The following is a 19,818-nucleotide window of genomic DNA, read 5'->3' as shown; positions in this document are numbered from 1 at the left end:
AGAAAAGCGACACCGATGGGCAGGACAATTGAATGAGCTTTCCAAGAATCCTCTTAGGGAAGGCAAGGGCGTTCTTGGGTCAGCCAGTTACTTAAACTCAATCTCATCCTCGGCAAATGTGTGTGGATATAACAAGGGAATTGTGAGTATTAAATGAAACGATGAATGCACATAAAGTGCTTGGTACATAGTAGGTGTTCAGTGAACTGCATCAAACTCTTTCTGGAAATGAAGCAGAATAGAACTAGCAAGTTAGAGTCAAAGAGAAATTAGATACTACTTACTTCCCAGACTTCCCCCGGCAAAGTCAGCACCTGCCCGAGGGAACGCTGCATCCCGTTCATCTTTGTATTCCCAGCGCCCTCAAGCACTGTGTCTGGCGCATAATGTACACTCAGGAATCATCTGGAGAATGCTGAAAGGTACCAGGATTCTTATGGACAAATCATATAAACACTGCAAATAAAGGAATCAATTTCATCTCTCTAGTTGTGAACCAGCAAGATTATAAACAAGGATAATGTTTACTAACACTACTACAGTACACTTAAACAGCTCCTTTTTTTGTGTGGGGGGGCGGATCCACATTTTACAACAGTGGTATTAAACGTGTTCTTTTCACTTCACGAATATTTCACGTCTTCTGTTTATGTCACTCAGATTTGTAACATAAGGCAAAACTGATCTAAAGTTGGACGATGTAAGCACGACACCTTCCCCTTTCATCTTATCCACATTTATCAAGAAAACTCAAACAGGCCACTCGTTTTTCTTTCCTGCTTATTTGCTCCCTAGCAGCGGGCAGGGAGGGGCGGTTGGGACTAGGGACTTTACAAAAACTCCAGGTTGCCTCAGGGCCAATCACCGACTTCTTGGGCTTTATTCCTGGGGTAGGGAGGGCTCTCCCCGACCGCCCCCCACCCCCACCCCCGGAGGGCTAGGATAAACGGCGCTGACAGATACCGAGGCCTGCGCGCCGCCGCCTCCCCGCCCAGCGCGCACGGAGCGCGCTTTGCTTCTCTTGCCGGGGCAGGGGCTGCACGCGGCGTTTGTCGCCTTCGCTGGACGCAGGCAGGTCCGCACCGCGCGGAGGAGAGCGCGCGCGGCCGATCGTGGCGAGGAGGTGGGCGGCGACCCATCCCATTGGGATTCGTCCAGTCTCTCCGCGCGGGGAGGCCCCCGGCGGGCGCGGATTTCCGCGGGGCTGAGTCCTGCCTACGTCTCAGTGGCGACGGAGTGGCCCTCTGCCAATGCCCACAGAGGCACAGAGCACTCTCCCGTTTGACCGAAAACCGCGAGGGGAGAGAGGCGCCGGCCGGTTGGGAGGCGAGGGCAGCCTTCTCCACGAACCGGGCGGTACGTGGCCGCGCGCCCGGCTGTGTCCCCAGAGCGCCGCGGGAAGGGAGAGGCTCAGAGCGACAGGTGCAGCCCGCAGCCACTCCCGGGACGTGGGAGACGACCTGCAGGGGCTCGGAGTCGGTAAGGCGCGGAGAGGGCTCTGTCCACCCCCAGGGCTGCACCGGCAGGTCCCTCCTCCCGGGTGCGGGCGGATCAGCGGGCGGTGGTGCCTGGGCAAGGGGAGCCCTGCGTTCTCCGGACAACCGGCCCGGTCTGGGAAGGTCCAGTTCCGGCTCCGGTCCGTGTCCTCTCTCGGGCAGCCCCGTCCAAAAAGACGGTGCCACGAGGCACGGGCGCCCGGGCGCGTGCCCATCAGGGAGGCTCAGGCTCAGAAACTCGCGCTCTGCGTGCCAGGGGCTGGGTACCCCGGCTCCCCGCGGCGCCTTCCTTCCCCGGCCAGCACCCTTCGCCGGCGCGACCCGGGCGCCCCCCGCGCGCCATGGAGCTGGCGGCCGGGAACCTCAGTGAGGGGAACGCGAGCGGGCCCGAGCCCCCCGCCCCGGACCCCAGGACTCTTTTCGGCATCGGCGTGGAGAACTTCATCACGCTGGTGGTGTTCGGCCTGATCTTCGCGCTCGGCGTGCTGGGCAACAGCCTGGTGATCACGGTGTTGGCGCGCAGCAAGCCGGGGAAGCCGCGCAGCACCACAAACCTGTTCATCCTCAACCTGAGCATCGCCGACCTGGCCTACCTGCTCTTCTGCATCCCCTTCCAGGCCACGGTGTACGCCCTGCCCACCTGGGTGCTGGGCGCCTTCATCTGCAAGTTCGTCCACTACTTCTTCACCGTGTCCATGCTGGTCAGCATCTTCACCCTGGCCGCGATGTCGGTGGACCGCTACGTGGCCATCGTGCACTCGCGGCGCTCCTCCGCCCTGCGGGTGTCCCGCAACGCGCTGCTGGGCGTGGGCGTCATCTGGGCGCTGTCCATCGCCATGGCCTCGCCGGTGGCCTACCACCAGCGCCTCTTCCACCGGGGTGTCAGCAACCAGACCTTCTGCTGGGAGCAGTGGTCCAGCCAGCGCCACAAGAAGGCCTACGTGGTGTGCACCTTCGTCTTCGGCTACCTGCTGCCACTCCTGTTCATCTGCTTCTGCTACGCCAAGGTGGGCCCCGAGGCGGCTCCTGCGTCCCTGCACCCCTTTCCGGGACCCGCAGCGGCCCCGCCGCTTTGCCCTCATTCCCCAGAATTTTCTGCGGGGACCGCGCGGTGACCCTTTCCTGCTCCCTCGGCCTCGGCTTGGGCTCGCGGGTCTGACGTTGCGCGGAAGTTACTCGGAGTTTGGGCAACGCCAGGGAAAGTTTGCAGCAGGTCACTTCCCCGGGCGCCCGTCCTCTCGCCCCGGCCCGGGGCCCTGAGGTTGTCCCGGCGGAAGGCGGCGTCAACGCCCACTTCTCAGTAGGGGAAAGCCGCGCCGCCCGTCAGCCCGCGCGAGGGCTGCCCCACGTGGCCGCAGGGTCACGGCGAGCGCTCCATCCTCCTGAGCGCACGCCTTTGCTAGGTGGAGGCTCCGCGCCCCTCCACAGCCCTCAGCAGGGCCTGATGGGGATATTTCACTGCCCGCGGGGCGCACAGGGTCGGGGGGGCCGGCGGGGACCGGCTCTGTGAAGCCGCTGCTTCTGGCGACAGAGCTTTGACTTTCGTCTTATACACAAGTTGGGCGTTACAAATCCAAGTGGTTAGACAGTATTTCTTCACGGAGTCTTGAGAGAGTCTCCAGAGAACTTGGGGTGGATGGGCTTCCAGCTGCTGCTTCCCCGTTTGAGTCTTTTTAGGAAGGGGTAAGGAATATGAAGTGCCTCAGGGGGCAGGTCTAAAGCCCTATCGCTGAGAGACACACTGTTGACACACCTCTGGTCCCCTACCCCTGCACCTCCTTATTGGGAAAATGGCTGTTAACCTTCCTGGTGCCAGCCTCCCCCCTGTAGCTCAGCACAGTCACATTCTCTTTCATTAATAACACATGAGTCTGAAGATTTTATACTGATCTGAAAGTCTTGTTTATACTGGAGTAAAAGTGTATGCTGGATAGTTATGAGACGTGATTCACAGGGTGAGCTCTGCTCTCCCCGACACACCCTCCCCAGACCCATCACCATGAGAAAAATACTGCTGTAACCACATTCTGAAATTTCCACCATTTTCTCTTCATCTCCCTCTCCGTATCTCTCATTCTATTTCTCATAAGGCGGGGACTCTAGGACTCTGAATAATCAGATGAGGTAGAACGGCAGTCATTTCTTATATTCAATTCATAGAGCTTTTTGTTTTTTTTTCCCCCCCAGCAGAAATCTTGACTAAAAGCCACCTGGTTTGGTTTGTCCCCTCCCCCCACATCATCTGTGTTGAGTTATGTCTGTTTTGAATGGTAATATTTCTGGATGTGATCTGAAAGAATGTCCTGCATCAAAGGGTTATATATAAAGAGATGTGGTAATTGGGGAAATTGGGAGGTCACTGCAGCTTAGCTCTTCAGTAAATGGCTGTTTTATTCATTTCATCTTCTGCAAACGCAAATCAAAGCTTGGTTTGCCCAGCCCAGTGGTCTCCAGTGTGCGCTATCTCACTTAATCTGCAGGCCACCCAGTGGGTTGGAGCTATTGTGCATATTTTATTGACAAGGAAAGAGGGTTCTGGAGGAGTGAAGCAGCTGACCCAGATTATGAAGCTGGTAAAGGGTTCAGGGAGGATTTCAGTGCAGGGATTCCCAGTCCCCCAAGAGAGGGGCAATTGCTGAGGGCCTGTAGGGCATGGACCTTGGGACTAGAGTGATTCTTACAATATTTGCTTCTTCAATCATCATGACATGGATTAGACTTGAAGCACATTCTTCCTTCATTTCCCGAAAGTCTTTGGGGAACATAATTCAGGTCTCCTTAATGGAAACAACAAGGTAAATGTCTAGGAATAAATTAGGTTACATTTCTGTCATTTGAGAATTTATACAAGTCACACATAGGGCAAAATTTAAAATTTTTCAAAAATTCAAAAAATATATGATCATTGGGATAGTTTTTATATGGAAATAGTTTGCTTTTAAGCATAACTGGAACTTTCTTTGGAATTCAAGGTAATATTTGCATATTTATTCCAAACATACTTGGGTGTTTTCTCCACTGACCACTCAGCAACATTCCTTAGGCGTTTTGCAGTTACGCAGACGTGATCCCCCCGAGTTTGTGGAAGGAATGAGTAACCCCCGGGGTAGTGTTATGAAGCAGGTAACATTTGACTTTTCCATATGGAGTCCTCTCCAGGTGGCCGTCCCTGGTTTTGTTTCGCTGTGTCTCCTCTTGTCCCTTGCTTTCGGTCTTCTGGGAAGGCTGTCCCCAAAGAACCTCGCCAGGCCGGTCCTCGCCAGGCAGGGTCCTGTCCGGCCCTTTCCTTCCCCTGGAAAGTTCTCCTCATTTGTTCCTGCCAAAGCCTCTCTTCTATCTTCGCCTTAGATTTGATTTCTTATACCCCAGTCTCTGTTGGCAGGACAGTAAACTAACCCATTGTCAGCGTGCAGAGAGTGATCCCAAATGTCCCTGTAGCAAGTGAAAGGCTTGTCTTGCAGAGGATGCTAAGCCTCTGTAGGAAGTGAGAAGTATCTCAGTAGAGCTGGGAATTTGGAGTCGGAAGTTCACGCCCCCCGTGATCGCTGCTTGACCTGCATAGGAATCGTGAGGGTGTGAATAAGTCCCCTGGCTTCCCAATCAGGGAAGGGCCGTCCAGAAGGGCTGCATCCCGCCGAACGGAGCAGGCTTTCACAGTAAGTCCAGTTCCATTAAATTACTTCCGTGCTGCGGCGCTTCAGGGGGACAGAGAGGTGGCTGGAACACTGCTTCCAGTTTTTGGAGAGACTCATCGAGTAACCGGTGGACAGTCTAAAGCCCTTAGTCACCCAGAGCTAATTTTCCTTAGATTTTTCACTCAGATGGGACATAAGAAAGAACTCAACACCAGTGTGGCATATGTACAGCTGTCTCGGCCCTATTGTATAGCTTATGTTGTAAATTCTTACATAGAACCAAAGTGACTCACATCATTTCTCCTGAGTATTACATTGGCGAGAGAAGACAAAGCTAGTTTCTCTAAGGAAGGAAACCAGTGTCTCCCTGGAAGCCTTCCTGATGCGACATTAATTGTAGAACCTTGCTGAACGGTCTTCCAGTCATCAGTGATGCTGGAGGGCAGTCTGTAGTTTTTCCGTGTATCTAGGATTTAACATACGACAGGGACCTGGGGATTGTTAAAATGTAGAATCTTGGGGGAAGCCAAGGTGGAAGGGAGACCAACAAGGATGCACATATGGGTAGCGGTGTGGCTCTTTCTGGACGAAACCGCAGAGCTCCCTGCACCAGAACTCTCTGCCAGCAGGTGCTCCGACCACAGATGGCACCTGGGCACCCCTCAGGGTTAGAGGAACAGGTGGCCTTGGCAGTTCTTAGTCATCATTACTCCACCACCTCATGTGAATTTCAGTTTGAATGACGTTGCAAATGACGGTGGTCCCATTTCAGAACGTCAAGAAGTGTTGCAAAATGGACAGTGATGTGTGGGGTCTGCGACAAACCGATTTGATTAGTCTGTGTTTTTCAGGTCCTTCATCATTTGCATAAAAAGTTGAAGAACGTGTCAAAGAAGTCAGAGGCATCGAAGAAAAAGGTAAAAATATTCGTGGACTTCCAGCCTGTGCGCGTTTCTAGAGCTCAGTTTACGTATACTCTTAGCTCTCCTTGCGGCCACCCAGTGCCTGTGACGTTTTGGTTCCTGGGTACAGAGATTTGAGATGAGCCTCTTACCGCTAGGCAGAGGGTAGAAACGGGAAGTGAGCTGTTGAGGGTGGCCAGGTGACCGTGCTGCGCGAAAACGTGGATGGAAGTCTCCGGAGGGATGGAAGTGTCGCGAGGGATGGAAGTCTCGGGACGGGGGGAAAGGTGCATTTTCTGGATTCTCAGCCTCTTGACAAGGTATGTGCTAGGTTGGTTGGGACAGAGTGTCGAGTGGCTGGATCCATACTTTGCATGAAACTACCGTCATGTTATTGTGTATTGACCGTCTCTGATGTGATGCCAGGAGGCCCTGTCTTAGTAATCTTTCGGGAGGGTGTTGTTACAGCCTTTCCCTGAAGCCTCAGAAGCAGATGCACTGTTCGTCTCTCTTCCTCCCAGACTTCTGCTGACTTTGGCCCCGAGGGGAGAGAACTAAAGATGGGAGGGGCCTCGGGGGATTTCAGCCCATTTTTTTGTGTGTGTGTGTGTTTTTTTTTTTTTTTTACAGTTTTGCTTTATTTATTTATTTATGGCTGTGTTGGGTCTTCGTTTCTGTGCGAGGGCTTTCTCTAGTTGTGGCAAGCGGGGGCCACTCTTCATCGCGGTGCGCGGGCCTCTCACTATCGCGGCCTCTCTTGTTGCAGAGCACAGGCTCCAGACGCGCAGGCTCAGTAATTGTGGCTCACGGGCCCAGTTGCTCCGTGGCATGTGGGATCTTCCCAGACCAGGGCTCGAACCTGTGTCTCCTGCATTGGCAGGCAGATTCTCAACCACTGCGCCACCAGGGAAGCCCCTTCAGCCCATTTTTAATTGTCTTTTTCATCCCGTGAATTCTGAATTCCAGAAGCTTCTCCTGAAGAGTATTACAGCATCTAACATCCCGCAGTTTATCACACTTCACATTTTGAGGAAAAACTGTTTTACAAATCAGGATTAATTTACCTCTTATTCAGATAATATCTATATCATGTCTGATTTTTAGAAAGTAGAATGAAAGTTGATGAGATTATTAGACCCTATGATTAGGGAGGAGGAGATTATAACCAGAATCTTTACTGGCAAATATTACTCATAACGTCTTAAAGCACCTTGTTTTTCCTTCTAAATATTTATTATGATCAAGGACACATAATTTGCAGAAATTATAGTTTAATCAGATTTGCTTTAAAAACTTCTGCATAAATAAAGTACAGCTCTTTCTGACTTTTCCTTGTTTATAAACAATAATGTGGCGAAAAACACACCTGTTCTCAGAGCCCGTGAAAAGAAATAGCAGAGAGTTGGTTAAAAAGCACAGAATTTAGCTCGTATTTGAGGAGGTTAACACCCCTGGGGAGGGTGGGGGCTTGCTGGACTTCTGCAGAGGTTATGCCTTTGGAACGTGGTACCTGCTTATGATTGATGCCAAAGATTTTCTGCCTCTTGGCAGGAAGGAAATAAAACTTTTCTTCAGCATTGGCTGGATCTTACTTGCATGCTACAGTTAGTTTTAGTCTCTATATTTGAAAACTGTTGGAGAGAAATTGTGGAGGTTCCAGAGGAGAAAAAGTGATTAAAAGAATGAAAATAAGGCTTCCCTGGTGGCGCAGTGGTTGAGAGTCCGCCTGCCGATGCAGGGGACACGGGTTCGTGCCCCGGTCCGGGAAGATCCCACATGCCGCGGAGTGGCTGGGCCCGTGAGCCCTGGCCACTGAGCCTGCGCGTCCGGAGCCTGTGCTCCGCAACGGGAGAGGCCACGGCAGTGAGAGGCCCGTGTACCGCAAAAAAAAAAAAAAAAAAAAAAGAAAATAGATCTTGGAAGAAATGATTAGAAAAGCTTCTGTTTTACAGTAAAATGATTTAAAGATCAGTGATTAGTTTAACATTTACATCATTTGGTTTTATGTGTATACGTGTGTGCATGGGGTGTGTGTGTGTGTACATATATATGTGTGGGTATATATTATATACGTATGTGTGAATGTAATTCTTACCACGGGAGAAGTTCTCAGCATTTGGAGGAGGGAAGCTTTTCTCTTCGATGCTCACAACCTCTGACCCTTAATAACCACTGAACAGATGGCAGATCTCTTTTGATATATTTAATTGCCTCTTTGTTTGCACAGAACAAATAGAGTGTGGTGCTGGGGCCTGTGTGTGTGTGTGTGTGTGTGTGTGTGTGTGTGCACCTGCGTCTAGGCAAGGGATAGCACACAGGTGCAGGGGTGGGGTGGGAAGAGGGAACGGGAGAGAGAGAGGAGAACAAGCAGACGGGAGACAGGGGGAAGAGCAGAGGGTCCAGGATGGAAAGCCAGCTTGACTGTCAACCCTGAAGGCGGAGACTGGATTGTCTCATGGTGATGCCTCCCCGGGTCTTCGCGCAGAAAAGTGTTCCTGGTGTGTATACATGTTCAGTTGCTGGCGGATGACGGGGTGATGCGATAAGATTTTGATAGTTCCTTCATTTCAGCTGCGCCCATTTCCAGCTCCCCTCTCAGTGGCTGAGTAGGGCACCTTCCTCTGTGTTGTATCCACCCACCTGGGGACCCCTTAGTGTTAAGGCTGGTAGCACTCACGGGGCAGAGAGTTGGGTCTTTCATCACAAATGTGCCGAACAGTTATCCTGCATGTTTGGAGGAAAATACAAATGAAGAGTGTGATTTCCGTGGCCAAAATAGTAGTAATCATAGTACAGAGCCCTGTGCTTCATTAATGCCAGGCTCTGCTGGACATAAAGACACGTTTTCTGGCACAAGGCTGATTAGATACTAAAACGAGATTCTTAACCAATTTCCGCGAGACTTCCCAGTGGGACAGACCTCCCCACCGGATGGTTCCTTCTAATAAGGAAGCAGATGCGAGGCCCTTTTGGTACCCTCTCAACCACGAGGTTCTTTCAGCAGCTGCTCTTTTTTCCCCCTTCTGGCTTGAAGTAATTCAGCAAGCTTTCTGGCCGTCATTTATACAATTCACAAAATGTTTTTCATCACTCTCATCTTTTAGTCACTTTTTTCTTCTCTGCCAAGTTCCATTAGACGGATTATGAATAAAATTCTTTGAAGAAAAAATAACGGATGTCTCAGATGGCTTGAAAAGGAGCATCTCAGAGGAGGAGAAATTAGTATTTTCCAGATACTTTCAGAGTGAGGAGTAAAAAGAAGACAGGCTAATAAAACACCCAACCTCAAGTATAGGAATTAGTACAGAGATTTAGCACATGACCTTAAATGATACCTTCTTCTCTATCAGATGATGGTATGGTGGTTCTGTACTCTGCACAGACACGTGGGGAAAGTAGGAGGTGCATCGGATGCACATCCATCTGTGATTGAGGCCAATGGTAACTGTAAGAAATGAAAATAGCCTCATTCCCCACAGAGGGGACTTGTCTCCTTACCTGCTGACATTTCAGAGGAGAAGAGAGGAAGCAGCTTTTGCGAATCCTACCGAGGAGACGGTGTGGGTCAGCCTAGGCGCTGTCAACATGGAGGAAATACTTTAGCCTTTCGCTTGGGGTGGATGGGATGATTTGCTTTTGTTGTGGCCTTTGTGGAATTCTTCACCGGTTCTTCAAACACCCGACTGAGATGTTTAGAAAGGCAGGTTCCTGGGCAGCTACCTAATCCCCGTGACCTATGGAAGCAGAGCCATCGGGCATGAGGCCCAGATACTGGAATTTTTGCAAAGCTCTGCCCTGCGTGATGATGGTGCGCTGATCTGCTGGAAACCCGGTTCGTGGTTGTTAGTACAACGCCTTATTTTGACCAGGTCTTGACCTGGAGCTGGCGTATTCCAGGCGCCTGCTTTCTGAGTCGGGTGTTGGAAGCAGTGCTGGCTGCAGGCCCTGCTCTGCAGTGTGGACTTCTTTCCTGCATTCTCTCCCACGTCTTCCCAGTTCCCTGGACCCAGAGGCATCTGCAGCAAGCCTGTACTGCAAAGGAGACAGAGGAAGAAGCCGTGTACCGCCTCTGCCTACACGCAGGGATGCGCTCGCCTAACGTGATGCCATGGCCGTGTGGACGCCTCCAGGGCTGCGGGGCTGAGCGCCAGGGCCCGTGTGCAGGGCGCCCACTGCTGTACCATCTCTGACGGGCTGAATGCCTGTGAAACAGGCGGGAAATAAGTAGTGAACCCTTGCTGACACTAAGCGGGGAGCACAAACATTCTATTAAACTATTTTGGGAACAGGCTTCGATAAATGATACAGTTTATATAAGTACCGATTGAGTATTCTTCCCTAATTTATATCGTAACTGTAATCCGGTCACATTTCAAAGCTACAGGTAGACCGAGAAAAAGAACCTCGTTCATGGTTCTGAAAAGACCAGTGGAACTGCTAAAAAATAAAAGGTAGATGTTGAATGGACTTGGGTAAACAGACAGTAACAAACACCCCAAAGAAAACATACCATACTGCCCATTGCCCTACAATGATGCAAAGATACACCATGGCTCTTGTCAGTAAGCTGCTGGGGTGTATTTCTGCCCTAAGCTTGGTACTTAGTAAGAACTTCCTAAAAGGAACAGTGAAACAGAATATCCAGAGAGTGTTCTGTGAAGCACAGAGATCTTCTTATTGTCTTAGAAAGAACAGATGATGTGTTCCGTTCTGTTTGCAGGTGGAATTATGTCTAGATGGTTTTTATTAAAGCGTCTGGGAAGGTATCCCGCACACTGATGGGTAAACAGGTTGACAGCAGACAGTCCCTTAATATACGTGAGCAGGTTGCTGTTGGCTTTGTGCGTCACGTGGTCGGTGGCTTCAATCTGTATACCTGCCACCCTATAAAAACCCGTCATCAGGTTTGTACCTGAGTTGTTTGAAGCGTTGAAATGGACCAGGCCCAGTCAGGGAATCGTCAGGTTGGGTCACCCTCTTCACAGGCCAGGAAAGTGAAGCCCAGGGAGGTGACATCAGTTTTCAAAGGTCGTTAACCCGTTTATGGCTGATGTCGGTCCTTGGCTCCTGCACGGTCCGCGCACCTTCTGATGGTGAGCTTAGCTCTCATCTCCAGCCCCGCTGACCACCGCGTTCGCCTTGACCTCGACCTGAGGTCTGAGTGTCTCCTCTCCCGTTTCTGCCTGGGCTTCCTGGCTTCCAGCCCGTGTCTTGGACAGACTTCCTCTCCGAGTCAGTCTGCTACCTCGTGCCCCTCCTGGAGGAGCCTTAATCCTTACCTTCGGGGTGTTGTTGTCCTTAAAAGCAGGATTCTAATTCATGGGGAGTAATAGGAACGTCATCTTGTCAGGTGGGAACATTCCTGCAGGGCCGGGGGCTGCGCTTCTCCCGGGGAAGAATGTGTGGGTCCACAGTGGTTCCCTAGTTGTGGAATCACTTTGCTCCACCCTGTGAGGTTGTAGGAGAAAGAAGCCTCCTTCCTTCTTCTCTCTCCTTCCCCTCAACCTCCCCCCCGCACACTCGTGGATCCCAGCCGAGATCCCAGTCTCTCTAGAGGGGAAGGTGGACAGGGGACCTTCAGGTAGTGCTTACAGTGGATTTAGGGTCGTGACTGGGAGGGGATGATGGGCACCCACGCTCTCCTGCTCTGGGAGGTGTCCTGATGGTCACGTTTCCGCTCTGCATGTTCAACACAGTCTTTAGAGCATCACAGCCTGGGCTTGATCTGAGGAGGAAGAGAGGCTACTGGATTTCCAACCTCAGGGGAGAGACGGAAAGCATCTCTCTCTCTCGTGTCCTTAATATTCCTTTCACCTTCGAGGAGCAAACGCCCTAGAAGAGAATGGAGGGGGATGGGCGCTGGAGCAGGAGAGCGAGCCAGCAAACGTCCCTCCTGTGATTCAGTTACAGGACTGAGCCCACAGAGCTGCCCTAAGGCTCTGCGGTCCAGACAGCCCTGGGTGCTCAGAGACGGGGATGCGGCTGCCGTTACCACGTAGACCTTGTGGGATGTTCTCTCCCCGAGCGCCCGCTGTTCAGAGCACGGTTTGGGATCACAGAGACCGGCCTCCAGCTGTAACTCTGCATCCCGCCGGCGGGGGGGGGTGGGGTGGGGGGGGCGGGCAGCAGGCCGTGTCCTAGCCAGGCTAGGTCTCAGCGTCCTCATCTACACCGCGGATCATCGTGCGGTCTGCCCGGATGGTGGCAGCGAGTGAAGAACGCAAAGCCAGCTGTCAGCCGAGGTCGCCTCTCGGTGCCCCCCACCCAGCCCTGGTTCTGCCGTCAGGCGGTTGAGCCCAGCTTACACGCTTTTAAGGAAGAAACCAGCGGATGGCTTTCTATTTTATACTTTAAAAATTGTTAATAGCCCACTGTCTTTTGTTCGAATCCCTAGAGATGGAGTTTTCAGTTAGTTGCACTGTTGGCTTTTCAGCGTGTCCTGATTTGGTGGTGATGGAGCACAGGAAAAGTGTCCCAAGACTCAACCCCAGCCCTTTAGGTTTGCAGCCCGTGGCGGGCACTCAGAACAGATGCAGCGGGGAGACGGGGGCACACGCGTGGTGCGCGGGAGGGAGGGCTCCTCTCGTGCCGAGGTTCTTGCCCAGGGAAGATCTTCTCCCATCATCTGCTCAGCAGAAACCTCAAAGGACGCGTGTGGACCCTGCCTCCGACTTCTAGGTGTTTCAGATTCAGGAGTGGCAGGGAAGGGTGGAGACACAAGCAAACAGGGAGACAGGCCCTGAAATGGCTCTCTGGACCCACTGCATGTGTTGGGGGGTCTCTAAGTTTGTCCAAGCTCAACAAGGAGAAATAAACATCTCTTCTTGTCTGTTGAGGCAACTCTCGGAAGCAGCGTTCACGAGCTCAGCTGAGCTGCCTCCCTGGGCTCAGTCCCACTGTGTGCTGTGCGACGGGTTGTAAAGTTACCGTGTTCAGTCTGTGTGTTCCTGTTGCCGTGACTCAAAGCGCGCTTCCTGTTATCCATACGCGTTTCACATACCTGCTAGAATTATTCCCTATGGAGGGTCAAGGCCGGTCCCGGGGAAGTTTCGAACAAAACTGCTGCGCGAAGTGAAGGTTAACACCTAAGGCAGATTTAGTACGTACTTGATCCTGTGAGAATACACAGAAAATTCTCTCAGGGCGTGCTGTAAGAGGCTGGGTTCCTTTCCTGCTGTAATCGATGCATCGCCTTTCTTTTCCTTCTCCTAGACTGCGCAGACGGTGCTGGTGGTGGTCGTGGTTTTCGGGGTCTCCTGGCTGCCTCACCACGTCATCCACCTCTGGGCTGAGTTTGGGGTCTTCCCACTGACGCCCACCTCCTTCTTCTTCCGGATCACCGCCCACTGCCTGGTGTACAGTAATTCCTCCGTGAATCCCATCATTTACGCGTTTCTCTCTGAAAATTTCAGGAAGGCTTATAAGCAGGTGTTCAAGTGCCACGTTCGCAATAAGTCACCTCTTAATGACACTAAAGAAAATAGAAGTCGAATAGACACCCCGCCATCAACCAATTGCACTCACGTGTGAAAAAAGATCAGCGTGTTCTTCGTGCGGCGTTTCCATACTTGTGGAGTAGACACGTAAAAAATACAATGAGGTGTTAAACAAGGCAGCAACTTGTTATCTTAACAACAATTCATATTATATTCATTAAATTCCACTTATGTTTAAAAAGTACTTTGATCTACCTGGAAGATCCCTAGGTCTAGTGAAGATTATTTCTAAATTTTATTTTATTTCTAAATTTGATTCCATAAGCGAAAGAGAATAAAATAGTTTTATACCTCTTAAGAAATGAAAGTTTAATAGAATTCCCTACATTTGTTCAGTTCTTCATAGGATAAGGAATAAGGACCTAGAAAGAGGGCCAGGAATATTTGTGATCTACATTTTGAAGCAAATTTATTTAGAAAACGTGTTTGTGCTTTAGTTCTTCAATTTTAAGATAAGGGATAATATTAAAACTGTGTGTTTTAAAATACGATCATGGACACATGAAAGTGTTCCCTGAGTTTTATTTTTGCGACTGTTTATATAGAGACACTGCTATTTGATGGAAATAAGTTTAGTGCACATGTCACATTTGCTCCCAGTTGTAAGTAGTGTACAGGGCTTCTGAGTTGTGCTGCGTCTGTCTGCAATCATGAGGTCCATTAAGTTTATCTCAGGAGGTCAGGAGGTGTTGCGGCCATGACCCTGGGTGTCAGCCATCGGGATGTCAATTAAAAGCTATCCTGTGAACTTAGTCTTTATTGAGTTGACTAAAAAAATCAGGGAAATCACCACCTGCAACTCTTCTAATAGTGGAAGCTGTGAATGAGATTTGAGAATGAAATTGGACATTAAAATTATATATATACATATATATATATACACACACACACACACACATATATATATATATATGGCAAGGTATTAGCTATGCCTTGAATGTAATCTACCCCAAAGAGAGAATTTTAAAAATGTCAGTGAAGATGATGTACAGAAAATAATTTCCATAAATTCAGAAATTAGCAAGTCATGTGAGATAATTGTCATGCCATGTGAGGAAGGCATATACTAAATGTTTGGTTCGGATAAATTTTGAAGAAAACAAATCTTATGAGTGGCTCTACCCAGGGATACCATATCTTGTACAAACAAATGCTTTTTTCATTAAATTTGTAATGATGTCTAATGCACCTTTGCCCCAAACATCATTCCCTCTGGAAATGTTCATTTGGGGTTCAAATCCTCATGACTTGAGTTTCAAATGTAGTTTTTGTGATGATTTCATATTTACAATGAGAAAATAGTATGAAAAGATTAAATGATCCTATATTAGAAAATAATTCTCAGACTGTAAGACTTCGATCTATTTTAGGATGATACAAAAGCAAGAAGATTTTTTAAAAAAGAAATTTGTGTAATGTACACCTACCTGTGTCAAATCAGGACTTCATGTGAAATACCAAATTTTAGATCAAAAAACCCAACTCGATGTAAGTCTTTGCACGTTAACTTCTCTAGTTCATGAATTTACTTTCAAAGTTATATTCCTCCAGAAAACGGTGTTTACCTTTGCAACGGTATAAATAGTTCTCTGGACGGAATAGGAGAAAACTGTCAGAGAGCGTGGGAAAGCAAGCGCTTTCGTGTTTGATGGCCAGGGAAAAATTATGTATATGTGTATGTGAGTATTTTTAAGAACAACATAAGTCCTTTGCACGGAAAATTTGTTTGCACTTTATTCAAATATAGCAGCAGATACATTTTATCCTGATGATGATACCTCATGTGCTTTGCGGAACTTGAAGCTGCCGTTGTAAATGCCGGGACAGCTTCTGAGTGTGTGAATGCACGCGACTGCGCAAAGAGCTGCCTCCTGGTTGCCTTTGGACTTGCGTGGATGACGGCGATTCCCTGCACCATGGCTGTTCTCTTGTTTTCCTCTTCTGTTTTCCACGCACTCAAATGAGGTATTAAAACAAATACAGTAGCTAATGCTGCTCTTTTCTAAAAAGTGTTGAGAATGGGCTTCGACACGACGTATTTACCCTTGTAATGCCTTGGTCCCTCGCAGATGACGTGATCACGGACTTGCAAAACCCAAGTGTGCCGAGTGTACAAGCAGGTCGCTTCATTTTGTGGTCACATAGGATATTCTTCCCGCCATCGTCATTGTAATCAATTCCTCTTGTTCAGAGTTGAGGTTATCTCTTCCTCTAATGGGTTTTGTTGCTGATGATAACGTAGGTCTGCAAAGATGTAAAACCCTGTAAAGTTTCCTGAGCGAGGGGTTGCAGAAGAACTTATATTGCATCTGCCGACCAGCTGCTTCCTGGGGCTCCGATGTCCTCATGTGTAATTAAAGGGACCCGTTCAGAGGCCCCGCCCCTTCTTCACTGTATAACCCAGCCCCCTGCCTTACTCCCAGCAGCCAGGCTAAAGGAGAGACCCCCAGTGCGTCTTTCACGTCCGGCAGCTGGATAAACCTTGTTTTTCGTGACTTTCAAAGAAAATTGATGCTTTGTCCTTAGATGTGGCTGCTTTAGTGCTCCAGGGCAGCTGTTATTTTTCTGGACCTTTTCCTTCCTCATGGGGCGGTGGCTCTGGAATATTTACATAGTGGGCAGGCATGCTGGCTGTTTCATATGCATAAGCAACAGTTTCGGTTCCCTGCTGGTGAAGATAGGGACTCCGATGAGGAGACTGTCTTGTCCTGTGTTCCCAGGAAGAGCGTAGATAGTCTCTGCTGTTCTGACCACGCATGTGCTCAGCCAGGTGAGGGCTGAGGCCGTTTTCTGAGTATCGCAGGGAAATACTTCTGCTGTAAATGGGATCGTTCTGCTGCACACATCGGGAGTCAAACCATCGTCTTCCCCTCCTCCGGCTTTCCCAACCCCTGTGCTTCTCTCCTAACTTGCTTCCAGGCAGCGTTCCTCACTCTGACATATACCATAGTAAAATTCCTCCTTCACCCCAGGCGTACCAGTGGAGGCATGTCTGAACCGCCTGAGCCGTGCGCGGCTAAAAGCTTCTGTGACTCAACTTCCGGTTGGGATCCTGCGGATGACTGCATTTGCTCAGTGTCTCAGATGCGTTGAGATGGTGCAGAAATGATTCCAAGACGTTAGCTGAAACCCAAGGTCAGACTTCTGGGCAGGAGAGAATCCATTCCCTTTCCACAGATGCCACAGATAAGCTGTACGATCCCACGTGCTTGTGTTCAAGCAGCCTTGCGTTGAGTAAAGCAATGTACTGTTCAGCTTCCTCATGTTCTTGCTTAAAAAGTTATTAAACATGTATATAAACCACGTGGTCATGTAAGTTGAGTCAAGAGATCAAGGTGGCTCCTTCTGGAGACTTACCATCTAAAATTTGTCAATTTCCAACTGCACTGATTACAAATATCTTCCCGGTTTTAAATTTGTAAATGACTTTCTATTTAAGGTAATCATGTTCTTCTTGGCCATTAAAAGACGTTGCATGTTAAGTTATTTGTCAAGCAGATGTTAACGACTTGTTTGTCTGAGGACGTGTTGATTTTAAAAGTCTCTGTAGTCAGGGTAGGTGGCCTTAAATGCCGATGCTGATTTGTCTTGGAAAGAAAAAAATTGCAAAATGGGTTTAATTTGTGCTGTGTTTTAATATTTTCTCTTTTAGAAGTGGAAAATTGAGCCTGCAGAGTGATTTTAAAAGCTTCAGCAGCCTTGATGTGGGCTGTGTGTACGTCAGGCAAGCGTGTCTAGGGGAGCGAGCTGTGCGTCGTCTGCATCGCCCAGCATTCTGTTTCTTTACCCGCGAAAGCACCACAGATGGTCCAGATGGTGGTTTCTTTTCCTACGTGAGTGTGAGTGGCAGGTGCACGCACTCCTGCCTCCTGCACCTGGGCTGCCACCCTGGGATTCGGAGGTGGGCAGGTGTGCTCAGTGTGGCAAGATACTCGGGACGTTCACAGGCCCTGGGCACTGCCCCTCTGCTGGGTCCTGCACTCACGCTCAGGGCACCTCCTGCTGCCCTGAGAGTGCGGGTTCTGTCCTGGGGGCAGCAGTAGTGGTGGGGACATCTCAGGGATGGAGAGTGGGAGGGGAAGTTGGCGAGTAAGCGCCCTACTTTTGTACACCTGGTGAAATACCCTCAGCTGGGCTTTCTCTCCCAGTCTGTTTGAACATTGGCCAAGTTTGCTGTATTCAGACAGTTGTGCGAAGAGCCGATCCTGTAGCTAAGGCTTTTGGTGTCACTTTGGGGTGGAGAGCCCCATCCTTTTCTGTCTTTTTTTTTTAAATTGAAGTATAGTTGATTTGCAATGTTGTGTTAGTTTCTGGTGTACAGCAAAGCGATTCAGATATATATATATATATATATATATATATATGTATATATATATATATAGAGAGAGAGAGAGAGAGAGAGATGCTTTTCAGATTCTTTTCCATTATGGTTTATTACAAGATACTGAGTGTAGCTCCCTGTGCTATACAGTAGGACCTTGTTGTTTATCTATTTTATATATAGTGGTATGTATATGTTAATCCCAAACTCCTAATTTATCCCTCCCCAGTTTCCCCTTTGGTAACCCTACGTTTGTTTTCTCTGTCTGTGAGTCTGTCTCTGTTTCACAAATAAGCTCCTTTGTGTCATATTTGATTCCATATTTAAGTGATATCATATGATATTCATCTTTCTCTGTCTGACTTACTTCACTTAGTATGATCATCTCTAGGTCCATCCGTGTTGCTGCAGATGGCATTATTTCATTCTTTTTATGGCTGAGTAATATTCCGTTGTATATATGGACCACATCTTCTTTATCCATTCATCTGCCGATGGACATTTAAGTTGCTTCCATGTCTTGGCTATTGTGAATAGTGCTGCTATGAACATGGGGGTGCATGTATCTTTTCGAATTAGAGTTTTCTCTGGATATATGCCTAGGAGTGGAATTGCTAGATCATATGCAAGCCCCATCCTTTTTGCTGGGGAACAGTTTTCTGGCAATCTCAAGGTGTATTGCACAGCCCCCAATTCTCAGCATTTAGAGAAGTCACAGGCCAAGGTAATTTAGAATTTGGGATGCATTTTGTAGTCTGCTGTAGGTTTTCTTTGGGACACCATGTACTACAGAACCTTACTTCAGAAGATGGGATATTGCCTACTGAAATGGGAACTCCTTATGTGTTCTAAAGACCATAGTGTGTCCCTTAAGCTCATTTTCCCCATTTGATGAGCTTGTTTGGGGCAATCATGCTAACGTGCCCTACGGTGTATGGAAATGCGGGTGGTCCTGGTGCTGGCAGAGAAGGAGCTGAGCCTGACATGAGTGTCCTTCACGGCCTTTCAGCATCAGAGCCAGTGGAGGACAGACCTCCAGGCCTGCAAAGGCAGTGAAGGCAAACCTGGTGGGAACAGTTTGTGTCTGTGTGGTGAGGGGCACCCGTGACCCACGGAGCTGATGTAGCAAAGGGAGCCTGGGGCTTGGTCACGACTGGGAGTAAGTGTCAGACTCTAGAAAAACATGTAAATTCCCTGCTTCTGTGTGGGACGCGAGGAACAGGGAAGGCCTTCAGGACGGAGTGGGCTATGCCGGGGCCCTTAAAGGATCGCCAGATTGTTCGGGAAATCACGGAGCCTCATCCAAGTGTTGGCCACAGATCCTGTCCCTAGGAGCCCTGGGCCATCTGCGGGTCCCCTTCAGGACCGCTGGCTGGGGAGGCGAGTTGGGACGGGGGCTGGCAGGGCGCAGGCTCCGATCCCCCTCTTCCGTTCAGCCAGAGGCATTCTGCTCTAGTCTGCCTTCCACTTTCCATGTAACACTTCACCGAAAAGTAAAGACCACTCATCCAAGGACTCTGTCACCCATTGTCCGGGTTGACTCTTCCTGATGACCCCTTCACTCCCTGCTTCTACGACTCATAGACGGCCTTTTTCATTCTCCCTGCTGCTTCCTTAAGGTCGACCGTTGTTTCTATGCTTGAGATCTGAATTTTGTCATCTTTGAGGGGTTTGTGATTGGCCTGCGCCCTACGCATCCCATACCTTCATTTTTTTTTTTTTTTTTTGCTGAGCTGATAACTTTTTCGTGATTACCCCGGCACCACTCCTCCCTTTAACAGTGAAGCGTCGGAAATGCAAACGCTAAGAGCAAATCTCTTTTCTAAGGGAGCGCAAATGACCAATTTCTGCACAGGGTCGGAGGCAGTAGAGCAGGTCCACTGGCACAGTCCATCATGGGGCCCTCTTTGGGGGGTTGGCTCGGTGAGGCCGCACCTATACGAGCTCAGCTTCTGCAAGTGGCCTTGG

General features: G+C 49.3%; 1 protein-coding gene across 3 annotated transcripts in view; it reads left to right on the top strand.

Annotated features, from left to right (window-relative positions):
• Positions 1-18,566, top strand: part of GALR1 (galanin receptor 1) — a 49,218-nt gene extending 30,652 nt beyond the window's left edge. For 2 of the 3 annotated variants that reach the window (XR_007471670.1, XR_007471669.1), the window contains 2 exons: positions 5,983-6,048; positions 13,246-18,566. Coding sequence is in view for 1 of the 3 variants with exons in the window: in XM_004280015.3 (XP_004280063.1) it covers positions 1,838-2,503; positions 5,983-6,048; positions 13,246-13,563 (1,050 nt within the window). In the remaining 2 variants the exon portion in view is untranslated. Of the gene's footprint in view, positions 1-1,233; positions 2,504-5,982; positions 6,049-13,245 lie in introns of those variants that run through there. The other variant, XM_004280015.3, reaches the window with a different exon arrangement.
• The last annotated feature ends 1,252 nt before the right edge of the window (positions 18,567-19,818 follow it).

The sequence above is a fragment of the Orcinus orca genome, chromosome 15 (genome assembly GCF_937001465.1).
Source record: "Orcinus orca chromosome 15, mOrcOrc1.1, whole genome shotgun sequence".
Classification (NCBI taxonomy): Eukaryota; Metazoa; Chordata; class Mammalia; order Artiodactyla; family Delphinidae; genus Orcinus; species Orcinus orca.
Note: the sequence above shows the minus strand (reverse complement) of the source record. Positions and strands in the feature narration are given on the sequence as shown.